Source organism: Grammomys surdaster, unplaced genomic scaffold (assembly GCF_004785775.1).
Source record: "Grammomys surdaster isolate TR1022 unplaced genomic scaffold, NIH_TR_1.0 126113, whole genome shotgun sequence".
NCBI classification, from domain to species: domain Eukaryota; kingdom Metazoa; phylum Chordata; class Mammalia; order Rodentia; family Muridae; genus Grammomys; species Grammomys surdaster.
Window position 1 is genome coordinate 4,757,151 of NW_021620921.1, and position 18,665 is coordinate 4,775,815.

At 44.5% G+C, this 18,665-nt stretch overlaps 1 protein-coding gene across 2 annotated transcripts in view; it reads right to left on the bottom strand.

The window, feature by feature from the left end:
- Window positions 1-18,379, bottom strand: part of Sh3bgrl2 (SH3 domain binding glutamate rich protein like 2) — a 52,020-nt gene extending 33,641 nt beyond the window's left edge. Inside the window, exon 1 of one of the 2 annotated variants that reach the window (XM_028756198.1) lies at window positions 18,232-18,379. In XM_028756198.1, coding sequence (XP_028612031.1) covers window positions 18,232-18,276 — 45 coding nt within the window. In that variant the 5' untranslated portion in view covers window positions 18,277-18,379. Of the gene's footprint in view, window positions 1-18,038; window positions 18,140-18,231 lie in introns of those variants that run through there. The other variant, XM_028756197.1, reaches the window with a different exon arrangement.
- Between the last annotated feature and the right edge of the window lie 286 nt (window positions 18,380-18,665).

An 18,665-nucleotide genomic window follows, 5' to 3' on the forward strand; every position in this document is an offset into this window, starting at 1 on the left:
CTGACCTGAGTCTCCGTCCAGCCTCTTATTTTGATCTTGGCCATAAGTCACAAGTCCTTTCTTATGCCTAGAAGGTCGTGTTGAGTATTAAAAACTTCTGAGCTCTCCAGTGTTTGAAGCCACTGTTACTTTCATTTTTGTTTTTCTTTGAAATAAAATTGAATCTATTACTTGCTGTATTTACTTTGTTCTTTAGTTTGCAGAGGTTTGTTAAAGGTCTAGCTTTGTAGCCTAGGCTTTCTCAAATTCACAAACCCTTAAACTCCTGAGTACTGGCAATACAGGAAAATGTCACTATGCCTGTCTTATGAATGTTTCTGAAGTATTCCATTCTGTTAACCTCTAATTTGATTCCTGTACAAAACTCTAGTATCTGAACAATGCTACATTTTTGTTCCAGAAAAAAAAGTAGCAGGGAACTACAGTTTAGTGGGAGAAAGGGGAAAAGGTCACAGGTAGAATCTTCACAATATAAGTGTCCCAAAGGCTAGTGCAGGTCTATGGCCGTAGACTAATCAATCTGATGACCTGCCAATCTAGGAATGAAGGAAAAATTAAAAACACAACCCCCACCTCACACCCCACCCCTTCCACCTCACACGGAGAGAATACAAACAAAAAAAAGTTCTTTGTTTCCATAAAAACAGCTGCAGGCATTGCCAAAGTTACTGTGTACCAAATAAAAAGTGTTTACAACCTCAAGGAGAAAGGACACCCTACACAAAGTGACACCTGTCCTCTAAAATGTATAAATCAGTTTTGAATGGGCAGTTATTCCAAGCTGAGACTTACAGTTCAAGAGACAGAAACTAGAAAGTGTTTCCAAGGAGAAGGGTCAGTGGGTACCAGTGCTCGGTATACATTCGAGGAACTGAGTTCAGATCCACGGCACCACAATAGAAAGCCAGGTATGACTGCACATGCCTGTAACCCAGCACAGTGGTGGTTGAAAAACTGGAGGGTCCTTGGAGGTTGCTGGCCACCAGCTTATCCCTAAACAGCAAACCAGGTTCAATAAGAGACTGTCTCCAGGAAATGGAGTAGAGACAGAGAGCCTGTTCAAGGTCCTCCTTTGGCCTGTATGAAACAAATACACATAAAACAAACAAACAAACAAACAAACAAACTACCTCAAGGGCAGGAGACCCAGAGCAGTGGTGAGGTACCAGCTAGCATACGCAGGCCCTGGGTTCAAGTTCCAGTACTAAGGACTGGAAGTGGAGAAAGAGAAAACAGAAAGAGTTTATGTGGAAGAATCAGGATGACTTAAATCCACAGACTAAATGACACCATGAACCTTTTTAGAAGTCAGTCACATTGTCAAAATGTCACCAAACGACCCTTCCTTTGTTCTAGTTCCATCCTCCTCTGCTTGGAGGTTTCCCAGGCATTTACTCATCCTGTAAGCATTTTCTAAAAATGTGGCATAAAATGTGCCAAGCCCTTGAACAATCTCTGACATTCCACGTTTCCATGCCGGAATGACTCCAGCTTCTGGCTCCCCCTGGATGGACCTCACCCCTCCCCCATCTTCCTTCCATCCTAAGCACCCAAGATCCAAACCAGCACACACTCGGTCTCGGCCCTCAGCCGGCGGCGACAGAGAACCAGCTTGGTGGTGCTTATATTTGAAGACCCTCATCCATCACACAATGATACTTTTATAAAACGAGAATGAAAACCTAGAAATATATAGTAACAAACACCCAGTAGGAGCTGCCATTTTCCATCACTCCAGTTGAGAAACGCAGAATTACCCTGCAGAGTTACTACAGTTTCCAAGTGATTCTCCTCAGCTCCCATACTTACTACCTTCACTCACACTTCCTGGGGGCTGTTCTGACATCCCTCTGTGTCTTCCCTTGGCTGGTTCTTCCCATGGTGCCCCTCCCCCCTCACTCAACCTTCCTATTCTTTTATTACTATTTACTTACTCCTCATGGCTCAGTCCCAAATGCACAGGGTCCCTCAGGTGGCCCCACTGCATGGTCCTAGTCTCAAAGAGACACGTCATGTCCAAAGGAATTTTTGGCTGTCATAACTTGTTACCATGCACGGTCTAGTCTCCATAAGAACTCCTCAACCTAAAGTTCAACAGTGCTGAGGGTGAAACCCTCTGTCCACTAGAACATCTCTTTCATCAAACTCCTATTACAACCACAGTGACCATGACCTGGCATTTAATGACATACGGTCTGACTGCTGAGTAACACTGGGATGCTTCTGGCCCTTTCCACCAATTTAACCATAAACTCCTCGGGATGATGGGATCAGCACTGTCATCTGTGCATCCTGTGTGTTTCTGGATGGCAACTTTAGAATTGCTGCCTACCACACATCTCACATCAGGGTGTCTCCTCTTTCACCTCTGGGCTGCAATGTGCCGGGCTCTAATCCTGTTCTCGGTGCTTGTTCCTTGCTTTCTCTGAAACCTGCATCACTTGGAGAAGAGATTTAGCAGAAACGGGAAGAAAGGTGTGGGTGGGTTGGCCTTTACTGTCTTTAAGTTTTCTATCAAGATTACATGTTTACTTCCCAAAGAAAAAAGTCAGCCAGGCATAAAATATGAATTTACGATGCCACTTTATTTGGCAAGATTCTCTCTGCAAATTATATACAACTCATACATGTGCTTCCTGTTAATTAGAGGATACTGTGTGGAAGAGCTGTTCCAGCAAAATCTGCTAAAATCGTCAAAACCCTGTCATTGGGAGGAAATCCTGCTGACGAAGGTATTTTCCACTGCACACTATAGGACTGCTGCCCGTGGCAGCACCTTCAAAGGATTGAGGCGTGGCCCTGCATCCCTGTTTCTGGAGTTCGCTGTTCTCACCTCTCCATCAGTCAACTGGCAACTGTGCAAAGAATGACTGAAGATCTGATTAACAACTATTTATAGCTGAAGTATCATGTGGGGGACAGCAGACCATTTTAATAATTATATTTTATATACAGTAATTGGAGGCTGTGATCTGCTCACATTGCCACAGCAGGCATAAACTAACACTCTGAAGTGTAGATGCTTTGTACCCGCACTGTATAGACCAAGCTTCTGTTGTGGGTTGGCCACTATCAGCTTATCAGGTCCCTCCTCCCTCCTCAGAAAGGGAGCCGCTTGTCTTGGACTCATCATTCCCCTGCCTCAGTCTTCTGAGTGGTGGCATCAGAGGCCAGCACCATCATACCCAATGGGAATTACTTCTCAAGGGGAAATAACAGCCATCAGCTTCAGCTGGACACCGGATGTTTCATTCCTAAGCAAACTGCCTCCAGGAGCTCTGATAGCCAGCTCAAATCTTCTCAGGAACCTGCTCTACCCACCGGGTACTCTTCTGTATGCCAGGTAAATAAAGTAACCGCCTTTGATTTGCAAGTGCCTCTTAATTCTGGTCTCTATGTCAAACTTCTCTATCTTCAGCCTCAGAATTCTCCATCTCATTTTGACTCAAAACAGTAGAAAAATTAAAATTAACAAAAAGAGAGAGTACTGGAAAAGGGGTCAAAGAAGAAAAACTCCATGTCTTCAGACACCCACAGTTGTTGACAAGCTCCTAGGATGTTCTATTTGTCACCTGAGAAAATAAGGAGAAACCCAAGTGCAAAAACAAGGCCTCTCTAATCAGGTCTAGTACAAGGCTCACTGGGCAGCCAAAAGACAAGTACCTTATGAGGAAAGTGCCTGAAGCTAGTGATGAGGGAAGCAGAGAACCTAAGCTCATCTTCAGAAACACAAGAGGAAGTTTGAATGAACTGTCTCCAGACAAAAAGGGAGTGTCTTACAGGTTGAAAGGAAGTGGCTGAGTCAAGGACCAACTACTTTCTCCAGGAGAGACTGAGGCTTTTTCCATAATCAGGCTTACTCATCTAACCACAAAAGCATTGCATTGTTCTACTTTACTTTACACTCTCAGCTTAAAAATCTTCCTGAAATACACCACATATGTTCTCTATTGTTGAGCCAAGTATGCTGAACCCAAATATACCCAACCTGATTTAATCCGCTCTGGAACAGGCAGGATTTTCTTTTATATACTTTGATGGGGCATGCTGACATTCTCAGAGGCCATTTATGGGTAAAAATCTGTTGCTTTACTATCCACACTAGCCTAAATACATGCCCTAGAATTCTACAGATCTGCCCTTAAGAAGGCAGCTGCCAGTTCTCAGCAACTGTCTGAGTCAGCAGTAGCTCCAAACACGGCCTGTCATTACAGTGTAAGCCAGGGCATCCTCCTGGGCAGCTGAACAGGCAGGCCTAAGGGCAGTGAGGTCAACTGTGCCTCCTTCCCAGGACTCCAACTTTACCCCACATGGGGGTTCTTGAAGACTGATACTCAAATAGAAATAATAATGCAATAAATTGTCTTCATAGCACAGATTGTTCAAGCCATTTATTTAAGAAGCAGTGAAATAAATCATGTCCCCAAAGCTTTTACGTTTTAAAGCAGACTCGATTTGCAATTCATTCCTGTTGTTCTTTGGAGTGTTCATAAACTCCTGATTGGCTTTTTATATACAAACATACAGTGTTTCAGAAGCAATCTCAATATATCCACTCAAATGCCAAGTTCTCTAGTAGAAAATCTGCAAGAGCAAAAGACACACAGGCCAGTCCCTGACCCAGAAGCAATTATAATTCCAATAAATCACAGGCAGAAGGCCCTGAGAGCCGCCCTACAGATGACGTGGTGGGCCAAGAGTGAAGAGCCCTCCCACTTTGGACAGCAAGAAGGGAGAGAGGCAAGGGGACCATGGGGAAACAGCCCTGTACTATGCTTTGAAGAGAGGAGGGAAGGGGATTGAATGTCACATAGGGATTTCTCAGACAAGGCAGAGAAGACCGCAGGATCAGCCAGGGTGGTGGAGGAGGCTAGTGTATTTATGGTGAGAGAAAGCTGCACAGATAGCACAAGAACAGGTCAGACTGTCCAACTGACAGGTCAAGCGTCCAGACATTTGGGTGTTAACCACTGAGGGACAATGGGACTCTGCCAGGCTATCTGAACCAAATACAGAGACTTCATCTCATTAACAGAATGACTTTTTTTCTTTTAAATGGAAACAGAATTCAAAGGGTAAATAATTAATCATCTCACTTCTGTTAATTATCTCTTAGAACCAGGTACTCACTAGTAAAAGGTCACCATGAGACTGAGCATGCAGTGTCCATCCGCCTTGCAGTTAACACACAGAATATGGGCAGAAAAGGGCACGCCTCAGCAAAGAGCGATGGGGCAGGAAAGTCACGCCATCTCTGTGGCAGAAAGAACAAATCCCATAGTATCCACTCCAGTTCACAAGCTTATATAAAATGTTTGGAGGGGAAATTCCTCTTAGTTATTCACTAGAAGCTTTCATTTAAACATTTCTAGAATCTTAAAAACAGCTGGGATTTTAACTTAAGAGAATAGATTTCTATATGGCTCTCACTCAACTGCACACATCTGGCCTTGTGACTTACCTAGAGGACAGGTAAGTTTATGCTTAGCTTCCACATGACCTCATATCGCCCCTGACCTCACGTTGCCCTTGATACTTGGTTTCTTTTTTCACAATCAGACCAAGAGATGTTCAGGGGGAAGGATCATGGCTGCATACTCACTCTGGATCCTAAACACGAACACTAGGAAGTAAGAGTACCTGTAAACACACCAACTCATTAACTCAAATAACTTCCAAAACATGGGCCGCTTATGGGCTTGATCCGTTATTCCCAATGGTTTGTATAAAATGCAAGAATTTGAAAACTCCGAGCTACAAGAGAACTTTTCAAAAAATAGGATGAGCAAAAGAACATCTTTTTTAAAAAAAAAGTCAAACTTATTGGTCATTAGGAAGATTCAACACAAAAGTTACACTGGCATGGCCCTCTTCAACGACTAACAGGGCTAAAATTTGAAAGATGGGGCCAGGTTTAGAGGCACAAGTCTGTGACCTCAGCATCTGGGAGGTGGAAACAGGAGGATGAGGAGTTCAAGACCATCTATCTTCAACGATATGGTCTGCAGGCATGCTGAACCTGTGCATCACTGAGCCCTGCTGGCTTACTCTAAAGCAACCTGAGTCCTCTTACATTGCACTGTCGTCTGTCCTTTGGTCCTATAGGCAGAGCAGTGCTTCTCAACAGGAAGTGGGTGCTTTTACCTCCCAGGGGGCATTTTGGGAGGTCTGGAAACAGCTGTCAGGCTCTGGGGCCAAAGGTGACCTAGTTGATAAAATCCGCACACATTACACATTGCTCTGTCTAGAATGCACAGGACGGCTGTCACATGGGAAAGAGTTTCCCAGCCCAAATAGCATTGCGCCTTTGAGAACCCAGAGGAGGGTCTGTCAGGGCAGTAGCTCTGTGGCTGGCCGGACTGCGAGGCCAGCACTTGACTTGCACCAATCAGGGCGCTCACTGTTGTTCCAGCAGCAACCCATGTGGACTGTGTGAACACACAGCTTCTGTTTAAATGTCAGGGTGTCAGGCAGTCAACACGAAGCAATGAAGCCCACCCATGTTTAACAAGCGTTTGGGGGTTTTATTTCCTTCCTTCACAAAACTGGCTCCCATATTCACAGAATATGCATCACTTATCAATGTAGACTTGGGTTTCCCAATTTTGACAGACATGCATGCCCACTTCTACCGTAAAGAAAAAAAAAAGGCACAAACTCAGTGGCAAAGCTTATAGTTGGGAAAATTTGGGAATGGTAGGGGGCTGTAGAGACTTCAAGGGTATTCCTTTTTTTTTGGTTGTTGTTTTGTTGTTGTTGTTTTGTTTTTATAAGACAGGGTTTCTCTGTATAGCCCTGGATGTCCTGGAACTCACTCTGTAGACCAGGCTGGCCTCAAACTCAGAAATCCACCTGCCTCTGCCTCCCAAGTGCTGGGATTAAAGGCGTGTGACACCATTGCCTGGCAAGGGTATTAATTCCTGATCAAAGCACCACCCACATAGCTCTGAGGGACTTGCGCCATGCTGCTCTGAGGTAAGGTGCTAGGACCACAGGACTTCTTCACCTGCCTCAGGATGATGTTTTTGTGACGCAGACACCTTACAGCACCTAAAATATTCCTGCTCATTTTTTCCAAAACTCTGTTAACTCAACAAGGTTTTCACACCACAATCTGACTGCAGAGTTGGAGTCTAGTCCGCGTTAGCTTTAATCAGCAGTGTTAGCTGTAGGCCTTCCTGAGGCTGGGTTCAACCTAATTCTGGATCTATTATCTGATTACCACAGGAACTCTTTCCTTGGTTGATTCTTAATAGCTCATTTAAAGTTGGAGAATCACAAACAAAAGAGAATGATTACTATGTGAAATGGAAGCAACCATTCCTACCCTCTGCCTGCCTTCCCAGGTATGCTGGCCACATCTTTCCCCTTGTACTAGGAGGCTACCTACACTCCAACAGGACTTCTGTCACCAGTAGTCAGGACTGCCTCCACTTTCTGCCTCCTTTCTTGCATTGAACTTCCGTGGCAACATACTGATACTGACCCCTGGATACTGTTGTTGTAGAGTACTGACCAGGTCATGGACATTCTTCTCCCAGGAACTGAAGGTCCAACTTAGAAAAAAGGAAGGCACTCGTCTCCACCACCGCCTAACCCAGAAGCTCTCCTCTGGGTTCCAGACATCCCTTCAAGCGCTCTCCTCCCTTTTTACCCTATCTCCCTCCAATTTGACACATGAATGACTTCTACCTAACTTTGTCACACACAACAGTACAATTATATTTGAAGCAAATCGCATATTTGAGTTTCATGTCTCTCACCAAAACATTAAACAGTCCCTTAAGCTATCCTCCCTACCCTTTAATCTGATTTCTTCCTCTGAGATAGAGACAGGAAACTGCATGATGACTACATCTTATTACTTCAAGGAATACAAGTAATAAACACCAAGTCCCAGGGTACTTCCTACATGTGGTATAAATGGCAGTCATTATTAATGCTAAGAAATCTACCTTTCTACTTCAAACCATATTCCTTTTCAACATTTATCAGTTCCTGCAGAAGCAGAACCTCTGCTTTCTCTGCCCTATAGACACTGTGCCTATAATTGCCTTCTGAGCAGCAAAGTGGGGACTCTGGAACTGCCCCCTCGAGAATGCTGCTCTATCCCATTGTAAAGCTCAAGCCTACATGCTCCAGTTATTCTAGTCAGGGTTTAACACCACACATGTTCTCCCAGTCTCCAGTCAGGGGCTCTTCTGGTGGGCAATGTGGTAATGGAAAAAGCACAGGGCACAAAACTAAAGGATGAGGCTTAGAACCAATGAGCTGAATGATCTCAGCATATGTGACCAATTTGTGCCCTGATAGTTTCATCTATAAAATTGACATAAAACTGACATAAAAAAAAAAATCACAGAGGATGCTTGCAAGGATTAAGTAGGGAAAAAAAAAAAAAACCTGCCACACTGCTGTGTACAGGTGAAAAATAATTATTCACCCACCCTTTAAACACTACGGGCTTTGTGAATCAGAACATCTATTCCAGGTCTGTTCCTCCTGTTACCGTGGTATTTTCCATGAAGTCCCCCACCCTCTACCTCTTTTACTGTCACCCACCTGTCCATCTGATAGGGCTGAAAGTATCTGCCCCAAATTATAAAGGCATCTCAACTTCAGAGTCATAATTGTGCAAAATGCCACTGTGGGGGGTGAGACAAGGACTGTTTGCCACTTACCCATCGATTCTACCTGGGTCTCATGTTTCTTTTCCTGTTACTGATAGACTTGAAATCCTCTGTCTCTGTTTACACAACTCTCAAAGACACAATAAGATGCCATCTAAGACCTGTGAATAACAGCTGGAGGACACAGCCTGGATCCTCCTTCCTCTAAGCCTGCGGCTCCCACCAGCAATCATCCATCCTGCTCGTCACAGACAAGACTCCAAAGCACCTCTCTTAGGAAGCCACTGGCCCCTAGTCCTTGATGTCATTTAGGAAGAAAAATGACAAGTCTCAGAAACTGTAAGTCAAACCAGGTCTCTAAAACTGAACACTTTAAGAGCAAAGAAGAATATCCATTGGCATATTAACCATTGGCATAGCAATAAGATGCTGGGACAGTGAGTAGATACGGTCTAAATGATGGTACAATGTGTGAATCACCTAACAATGTGGAAAAACAAATTCATGGCAGGACCCTGTAATTGGTCTGCTTAGGGGACGTGTCCAAATCATATGCTCTTATTAATTTAAGTTTAAACGGAAAACCCTTTACACTTAAGTTACTACAAAACTCTCCTAAAATGATCTCAGAATGCACCCTTGGTGAGCATGGCTGTCCCCTGCACACCATTTGGGGGATGCTTCTGGAACTCACATGGTTCAGGGCCATGGTGTTTATTGCACCTATTACACTATTCCACTGCTTCTGGTGGCAACGTAACGAGAATGACAGTGGCCAGCACTGTGCATATGTCATTCTGGCACTCTATGGGATAACTCTCACAGCATCAATCTAATCTGTCCAAGCCACACATTTACAAACGAATGGTTGAGGTTACTCAGGTACATTGGTTTGTTTTCTATTGCTGTGACAAAACTCTAATCCAAAGAAACACGGGGAGGGAAGGGGTTTGCTTCATCTCTTACCTTACAATTCTGGGTCACAACCTATCACTCAAGACAGGAACTGAAGCAGAAATCCTGATGAATGCTGCTTACTAGCATGCTTCCTCCTTGGACTGGCTCGGCTCCTTTTATACACCTCAGCCCCATACTCCTGAGCAGGCTGGATCCTCCTACTGCAAATAGCAATTTAGGAAATGCTCCATTGGCCAATCTTCTGGAGGCCACTCCTCAATAAAAGTCCCCTCTTCCCAAGAGACTTGTCTGTATCAAGCTGACAAAAGGAACCACCATGCTCACCCTTCATCAGTGGTGCCAATGATTCTGACAGCCACTGCTCTAGCCATGCTGTGTACAACCTGTCCCATGGATCAGTCTCTGTGTGCAGGAATTGAACAGAAATCCAATCTAAAATGAAGGAAGTTGACTCATACTCAGTTATTCTTTTTTTTAAAAAAATAAAAAGTATTAGGAAAGTGTAGGGCTAGGAAGTTAACTCAGTTGGCAAAATGTTCTTTGTGTAAACCTGAGAGTTGGGGTTCGATCCCCAGAATCCATCTGAACAGTTCCGAGTGGTGGTGCATACTTGTAGACCTTGGCCCTAGTATGGCAGAGAAAGGTAGATCCCTGAGGCTGGCCAATCTGTCCAGCCTGCTTGGGAAGACCCAAACAGTGAGAGACCCTGACGCAGAAAACAAAAACGAATAAAACAGAAATAAACTGGAGACTGATGGTCCTGGGGACGACTGAATGTTATCTCTAGCCTCCACATACTCAGGCATGCACATATGTACTCATATGAGCATACACTTCCCCTCTCCCCCCTTGCTCTCATGTAACTCAGACTCATGTCAATCAGGGTTCCAGGCTTGTAGAGGAACTTACAGGAACACTCACAGGAATACAACCATTAAAGCAAAGAAGCTGCTGAGCAGCAGGCCACAGGAGATGCCATGAATTCAGTAGCCCGAATCCCACTGAGCTGGCTGCTGTTGTTTTCTTTGCTTTGTTTTTTTATTTCAGGCTGGAATGCAGCAGTAGCTGCTGCCTTACATATGACATTTACCAAACACCACTGATCCGACCTGTCAAGCAAGCTACCTAACTGGGTCTTTTATTTGCAACCAACCCTTCACTCTGGCTCACCACATCCAACAGAGGAAAAAAAAAAAAAAACAAACCCTGCCACTTCCAAGCACTGGGCTACCATCCAATGGGAAACATCTTTATGCAGTCAGAACTGGCTGCTTCAGTCATGGCCAACACTGTGCTGTTATTCTGGGAGATCCAAAGTAGTGCTAGCCAGGAGCCACCAAGGTCTACAGCAATGCAGACACACCCTGATGCACACCTCATCCTGTATCTGATCTGTGGGTGAGGGGAGGGGGGGAAGGGGAGATCAGTTCCAGGAAACCTCTCCTTAATTTCTACCAGCCATTGAACCAGTCCTGAACAGTCAGACTCCCTCAGGAATAAGCTGTCGTCAGTGGTGACAGATGGACAACCAAAACTGTCAGATTTAGGGGAGGGGGTAGCACATCACATTACAGGACAACACAGACCCTCAAAGGGCCTTTATAGGTAGACGGGCCTATAATTCAGCTTTTGGTCCCACTGCAAAGTTGTCATGAGTCTAGAAAGGAAACATTCAATTACATGCTTTTCCGAGTTTGAGTTTGTTCATTTTTAGAGTTTGGGGGCAGAAAATAACCTAATATATGTTATGTTATGCACATAGGCCAGGACACAGATTATTCAGTAGACAGATAGGCTTCCTGTCTCCTCTCCTCCCTTCCTCCCATCTCTCCAAACACCACGCATTTGTAAAACCCAGCCACATGGTGATCAATGACCAAAAACCACTTCTATAAACTTAATGGCAGGTTGTGAAACGTCAACTAAGAAGAAGACCACCCCCCCCATCTCCCAAGGCAAATGTCCATAATCAAAAATTTTCCTTTGTGTTAATTTACTGTTTTGCCTATATATTAGCTTACTTCCCATTGTGAAAGCAAAGTGTATAAATACATACAGATACACACGTGCATGTATATACATTGTGTGTGTGTGTATACGTGTATGTGTGTGTATGTGTGTATATGCATATATATTTGCTTACAGGTTCGAAGGCTTCAAGTCCAACTTCAGGCTGTCCCTACAGTTCAGCACTGTGTAACAAGGTCTGCAGGTCTGCTTCCCTCTGACACATCATGGTAGAAACCAGAGTATTCACATGATAAAGACAGAAGCTACAGCTCATGAACAAACTGGGGTCCTACAACAACTACCTTCATCCCTTCCTACTGTAGCCCCCACAGGACCATTTAATCCCTTCCCACTAAGCCTCATCACCTCTAGCAGCCTTAGGGAGACAAATCACCTTCCAAAGCATCATGACACAGAAAGCAGATTTTCACTAAATTTCTAATTAGAGAAGTTAAAGTTCTCTTCTGCATAATGGATAAATAATATTAGGTCAATCCAAGAAAAGTAATGAATACACAATGTGATTTAAATCAGAATGTGCCTCACTCTGCAGCCACAGTAACCCTAACCCCAAGAAATCAGTTCTCACCAAAGGACTGCCAAGGCCCAGGAAGGTCATCTTCTAGCTCAGAGTTACAATTTTAGTTACAATTGACCATTTTAGGTTTTTGTTTGTTTGCTTCCCTAGGTATCCCAAAGATCATTTTAAAAGTTACATTTGAAAGACAGGGCAATTCATTCTGCCTGGAGTGCAGAAACCACCCAGAACTTCATATGACAAATACATGTCAAGACACAGCTTAGCCAGATGGTTTGAAATGCTGACTCTTTAAGTAGCTAAACACAAGTGGATTAAAAAGTCCCTAACTTCACAAAGGAATCCATGCTCTTGGTCATACTCATCTGGACAAATTTAAATGTTTTTGGTAGAATGGTCAAAATTAGGAAACATTAAAATGTAAAGAAAACCCGAGGCCAGGAGCTCCCTTTTGATGGCGATAAATCTCCATTCCCAGCAGCGAGCCTCACACATAGACTGCAAGCTGCTGTCTAGCTGCTAACTTTAATGTGTAAGAAACCTGCCCAGAATCTTTCCAGCTAAAGAGAACAATTCTACTATCAGCCTGTATAGCTCAACCCTGAGACTGGAGATGGCTCTAGATTGAATAAGATTCATCACAAAGATACTGAAGTACCAGCTTTCTGTACCTGTAAATGCGACTTTATTTGGAAGCAGGATCTTGGCAGATGAGGTCTTAGAATGAGGTCATTAGAGTAGGCCCTACTGCAACATGCCTAACTCAAAAAAAAAAAAGAAAGAGAGAGAGAGAGAGAGAGAGAGAGAGAGAGAGAGAGAGAAAGAAAGAAAGAAAGAAAGAAAGAAAGAAAGAAAGAAAGGGAAAAATGGGTATTTGAACACCAAGACAGACATGGTCATACCACATGAATATATAAACACATAAACACATAAAAAGGCTATCCCAGTGATATGTCTACAAGCCAAGACATGCCAACAGTTGCCAGCAGATCCAAGGAGCAGGTTCTCCCTCACAGTTCTCAGAAGACCAACACTTGGATCTCTAACTCCAGCAGCAAGAATGAAACCCATTTCTGATAAAATAAAATGATAATAAGCCCCACAGCCCTAGGGAACAAATGCACAGTCTCTCCTTACCTACACACCCTTGGGCCCTCATGTTATTCCTGCCTCTTGTGATCACTTCTTGCACAACCTCATCCTGAAGCCTGCTCCTCACTCCTCCACCATGCCCTGCAGCACTGTAGCACTGTTTCGGCCAGGGAGCCACTGACCCATAGGGTAGCTCTTTGTGCAGATTTAACCTGCAAACTGCAGGATGTTAACCTCTCTCTCTCTCTCTCTCTCTCTCTCTTTCTCTCTCTCATACACACATACTCTCTCTGTGTCTCTGTGTCTGTGTCTCTCTCTGTCTCTCTCTGTCTCTCTCTGTCTCTCTCTGTCTCTCTCTGCCTCTCTCTCTCTCTCTCTCTCTCTCTCTCTCTCTCTCTCTCTCTCTTTCTCTCTCTCTCTCTCTGTGTGTACAATGTACAAGCGGACAGAGACCACAGGGAGAATTTCTACCCTAGAAGCTTAGGAACCAAGTGCCAACCAGGATTTAACTCCAGGTCAGGACAGCAACTGAACATGATCAGGTTTAAGTCCATTCTCTTCAGCCTCTTCATCTGTGATTCAGCAATCACTATCTTGCCATAGGACAGTGAAGACCCAAGAAAAGGTTGGAGAGCCCGAGCATCTGCTTCGAGCTCCCATGGGAATCAAGCACATTAGCCTAGAGTCCTGGTACTGTGCATGATCTCGCCCTGACCTGACTTCTTTAGAACTCTGTTCTGAGGCTTTCTTACTGAAGAGCTTCACTGAACACATTCTACAGGGAAGCAACAGCTTGAACTGCTAATTGCACGCTTAAGATAATAATCAGCTGTGCACAGCAACAAGGACATGGTGCACAGCTGCAAAGAACTAGGCAACTCTGAGTCGTGTCTGTCTGTCCTCCCCCTTCACGCCCACCTCACCTTAATACAAGGCCACAGCAAGCTCACCACATCCAAGCTTCCTTTCCAATGGCTTCTCTTTTGTTCCCAAATGGTGACTCTCCAACATTCAGAGACATAATATACTGCTGCCATCTAGCCTATCTATCTCCCCCTGACTCATGAAAGCATTCCTCAAGCCACCACTGGTCCTCCTTGAGAGCATGGCTTGCATGTCAAGTCTCTGAGCTTGATGAAGACAGCAGTGATTTAGGCTGGCTCTATTCTCCTGACCATCCTGGTATACAGCACCGAACACTACCTGACTTGGCACTAGGGTTAGGGCTCAGTGGGTAAGAGTGCTTGCTGCACAATCATGAGGATGTGGGTTTGAATTTCAATACCTACCTAAAAAGCCAGGGGAAGAAAGCCTTGCACACACCTGTAACCCCAGTGCTATGGGCGGTAGAGACAGGCGGGTTGCTGCCCACCAGCCTAGCTCCAGGTTCAAGGAAAAGACTCTGTCCCAAAGAAATAAGGTGGAGAACGATAAAACAGAACAATCAGATAAATCTGATATTCTCCTCTGGCCTGTGCAGGTTGGCATGTAAAGCAGCACACACGTATGTACGTACACATCACACACACACACACACACACACACACACACACACACGCAGTGAGAGAGAGCCTGATACTGAGGTTTCAATGTTTAAAATAAGTGCAAGCATCAGTCAACCAATCAATGCAGGAATCTGGCTTCCACTTGCATCTCACTGTGCACTGACTTCATAAATGACATTAGGGCAAATCACTTCGCCTCTGTGCCCAAGTTTCCTTCTGTGTGAAACTGGGTGGTTGGATTTCACTTCTGTAGATTTGGGTTTCCTCCCAACTCTCAACTGAGCCACAGAACATTAATAAATGGTAAAAAAGATATCCATGCAAAAAGCATCTATCTTGGGTCAAAGACGACTGTTTGTTTTTGATAAATTTTAGTCCAAGGCAAGCAGGAAAGAGCCTTCTAAAAATCTCATACCTGAAGTCTCCCCTTGAAGGGCAGTTCCCTGCTACCTGAAGGACAAAAGGCTCCAAGCAGCAGACAAGCTGCAGATACTAAAAGCGTCTCCAAGACGCTGAGCACTGTGGAGTCTGAAGTCATAGGCTTCCCTTGGGAACTTCAAGAGTCCGCCTTGTCATCTGAAGATGTCCACAGGGGCATCTGCTGCTCACCCCTCCTCCCCATGCACCTCCACATCCAGCATGAGAAAATGGGCTCAGGAGCTCTCTCCCACACTCCTCTCTCTGCAGGCTGCCTCAACATTCATATTTTATGATCCTAGCATCTTCTCTCCGAATCTTACATTCAACAACGAATGTCTCCGCTGCTTGTGGCATTTCTGCCTTGTAACAATGCTCCCAGAAGAGGCATGTCCTTGAGCTTCGAGTTATTACTGAAGGTTACACCTTTTCTAGCTGGTGTCCTCCCCTGGTCTGTGGATTCCTCAGGAACAGGGACCACACCCTACAATCTCCTAGGCTCCCCTGACAAGATCAAGGGCAGTGCTGGGCAGCATAGGGGCAGAACAGAGCAAATGCTGTTTAGTACAGGAGTGAAAATAACCTTTTAAAGTTAAAGTCACATTAATATATTTTCTGGACAAAGTTACCAAGACCTCCCCTGTCAGGTACACATACATAACAAATTAATTTATTAAATGATCTTTCTATGGCTCTGTTTTTTTAGAGGTAAATAAAATGTCCTTCCTCACTATAACAGTAACATGCTCATGGTATAATGCGGTATAATTTTTATTTCCTAGTACAAGCAGGCTTCCCTCTGCAGCTGGAGAGGATGAAAAGGCACCCACTCCTTCGTGTTAGTCATTCTTACTGTGGAAGCTCCAGAGCCCAAGGGAACCAGAGGAGAGGAGGAGTTTCTCTCTAAACACTCTGTGTAAATGTCCTGCCACTTGGATTTACTTAGATAGGTCTAATTCCTGTCACATTCCTTCCTTACAGTTTAATACACTTTAGCTAAAACCAAACTAAGGTGAGAATTAACACTGTTTGTTCTTCTATATACCTGCTGGTCACAGACGGGTACAGGATTAAAAAAAAAAAAAAAAAAAAAAGTTTTACCAGTCAACCCAACACCAGCAGAAGAAAATCACAGCATTCCCACAAAACCTTAATATAGCTTATGTTGTAGGCACCACTAGCCTCTCCAACCAAGAGTTCACCTACACACCTTCATTATGGCTAAGAAGTCAATGTTCTGGCAGATAAGCATAAACTTTATATAACCTAAAATATCAATACTGCTCTACAGAAAAACTGTACATGAAGTAGGAGATTATATTACAAAATGGGGAGACTCGATGGGTGTTTCTAAGACCTGAAAAGAGTATGTTTTCAAACAGCAGACCAAAGTGAATAATTAGTGTTTACAGGCTCTGTCTGTGTGGTAACTGAGGGTAACCTCTCAATCAAATGAAACCACATCAGACCATGGGGATCTGAGACTCAGTTAAAAAACCAAAGTGGAAAAACTGCACTTTGAAGTTAACCAGTCTACAGTTCAAATGAAATAGGCTGGTATGGGCTTCACCCACATTTACTCAACTGACGGAAGGAAAGCATTTTAAAAGGACAGCACAATTGTGAGTGCCTCAAAAGCTTCCGTGATACAGTAGAGAGAGAAGGAACCGCTGGTCCCCATACTAGGCAGCACACAAGAACTTGTTTCCTCAACTTAGGTCCATGTACAAAACATTAAACCTAAGACTCAAGTCACACAGTAGGCAGGCACTAAATACACCTGTGTTTATAGAATTGATGAAATCAGGTTTCAGGATGGAGGTCTAGATACATGGTGGAGAAGACAGGTAATTTACCTTTGACTTTCCCAACTCTACCGAAGATCAACACTAGAGCTTGTTGCTTCTGAAATCAATAAACTGCGTTTGAAATAATTACTGAAGCAGGTTAAGTTCATGGTTAAGAGCAAAAGCTCTATAGTAAGGAATCCATTTAAATAAATCTATCTAGGAGATAGTACACTTCATGGGGCTCAGCCTTAAGAGGGAAAAATCTTTAAAAGGCACCTATGACTAAGCAATAGCAAACAGTGAGGAGTTTGAGAACCACAACGTGCCTGCACACTCAGGTAAGTCAGCGTTTCCCCAACTACTGTGTCTAGTTAAAAAAAAAGTCCTTATAGCAATGAAGATCGGGTTAAGTTAACAGTTTCAGAGGTTTACGGGGATTTTCCAAGTAGTATTTCATTCTGCTCTCTACCCCACCCACTTAAATTCTAAGACAATCTCCCTACTGGGCAGGCAACCAGGCAGACTAAACTTTAAAACAACCATTCTTGTACTTTCTTCTATATCTGATTAAGTATCTGACAAAGTACACTTTTGGAGATGTAGTTTTACTCTTAACTAAGGAAATCAAGTCTTAATAATCACATAAAACATGATTGACGCTCTACATGTGCATTACATGTGTCTTAGGGACTTTCCAGCATACATGTGCATTATTTCTTAAAGTGTGCCATCTCTAGTTATTTAACTTCTTTTAAAGAACAAAATTCCTAACAGAAGTCAACACTAGACAAACAGAATAGCTAAAAACAGAAAACACAATTTATTCTTAAAATGAAATTTACCACAGCACTGAAGGAACAAGGGAAGGACAAATGTAACAAATATTTGTAACACCCTAAGGCTAAAAAGTGACAAAGAAAACAAATAACTCCGATTTAACGGACAAGTGTGGTTTACTGTTCTCTTTGCTCAGGTGTAAAACTAAAAAGGACTTGCTGGGGACAAAAGGATGAAGAGCAATTTTTTAAAACCCTGTTTCCTCCAGACGCCAGGTCAGCAAATCAAAGTAATCTAAACTCCCATAGAAAACAGAAGCCGACAGGGTGTCCCAAGTCTGGAACCTCTGAACTCAGCAAACCTCTAAACTCAGCAACCCTGGAGCCAACAGCTGCGGCAGGGGACTGGTTCCCCTGGTTCCCCTCGCCAGCTGCCAGTGCGGGGAGTGTGACCCCTGCATGTCCACCGGGTCCGAGCCTGGCGGTCACCTGCCCGCGCGTCTCCTACGGGCGCACGCGCCGCGCGTCTCCCGCGATCCCGCCCGTTCGGCTCACCGCCACGAAGCCCGAGCATGAGGCGACGAACACGCGGACTACCATCCTCTCGCTGCGTCAGGGATCGCCGCTGGTACGGACACAGAAGCTTAACGCGACTGAGACTGATGCCGACTACCGCGCGACCGTCGGAGAAGACCGCAGCAAAGCGTCTGGCTCCCGCCGCTCCGCGGATGAAAGCCCAGCGCCTCCGCCGCGGGCTGAGCGGGAGGCGGGTGGGGCCAGGCGGCCACAGGGACTGACGGGAGTTGTAGTTTCCGTGACTCCCAGAGTGACCGGGCACTGCGCTCCTTCCGTCCCGCGCCTGCTTCTTGTGAATTAATCGTACTCTCAGGTGGCTTAGGAAGGATCCAGAAGCGGGGGAAGCTATGTGGCAGGAAGCCAGCTTACGAAGAAACAGCACACTAGACAAAGGGCTGGGTAGTACATAGTCC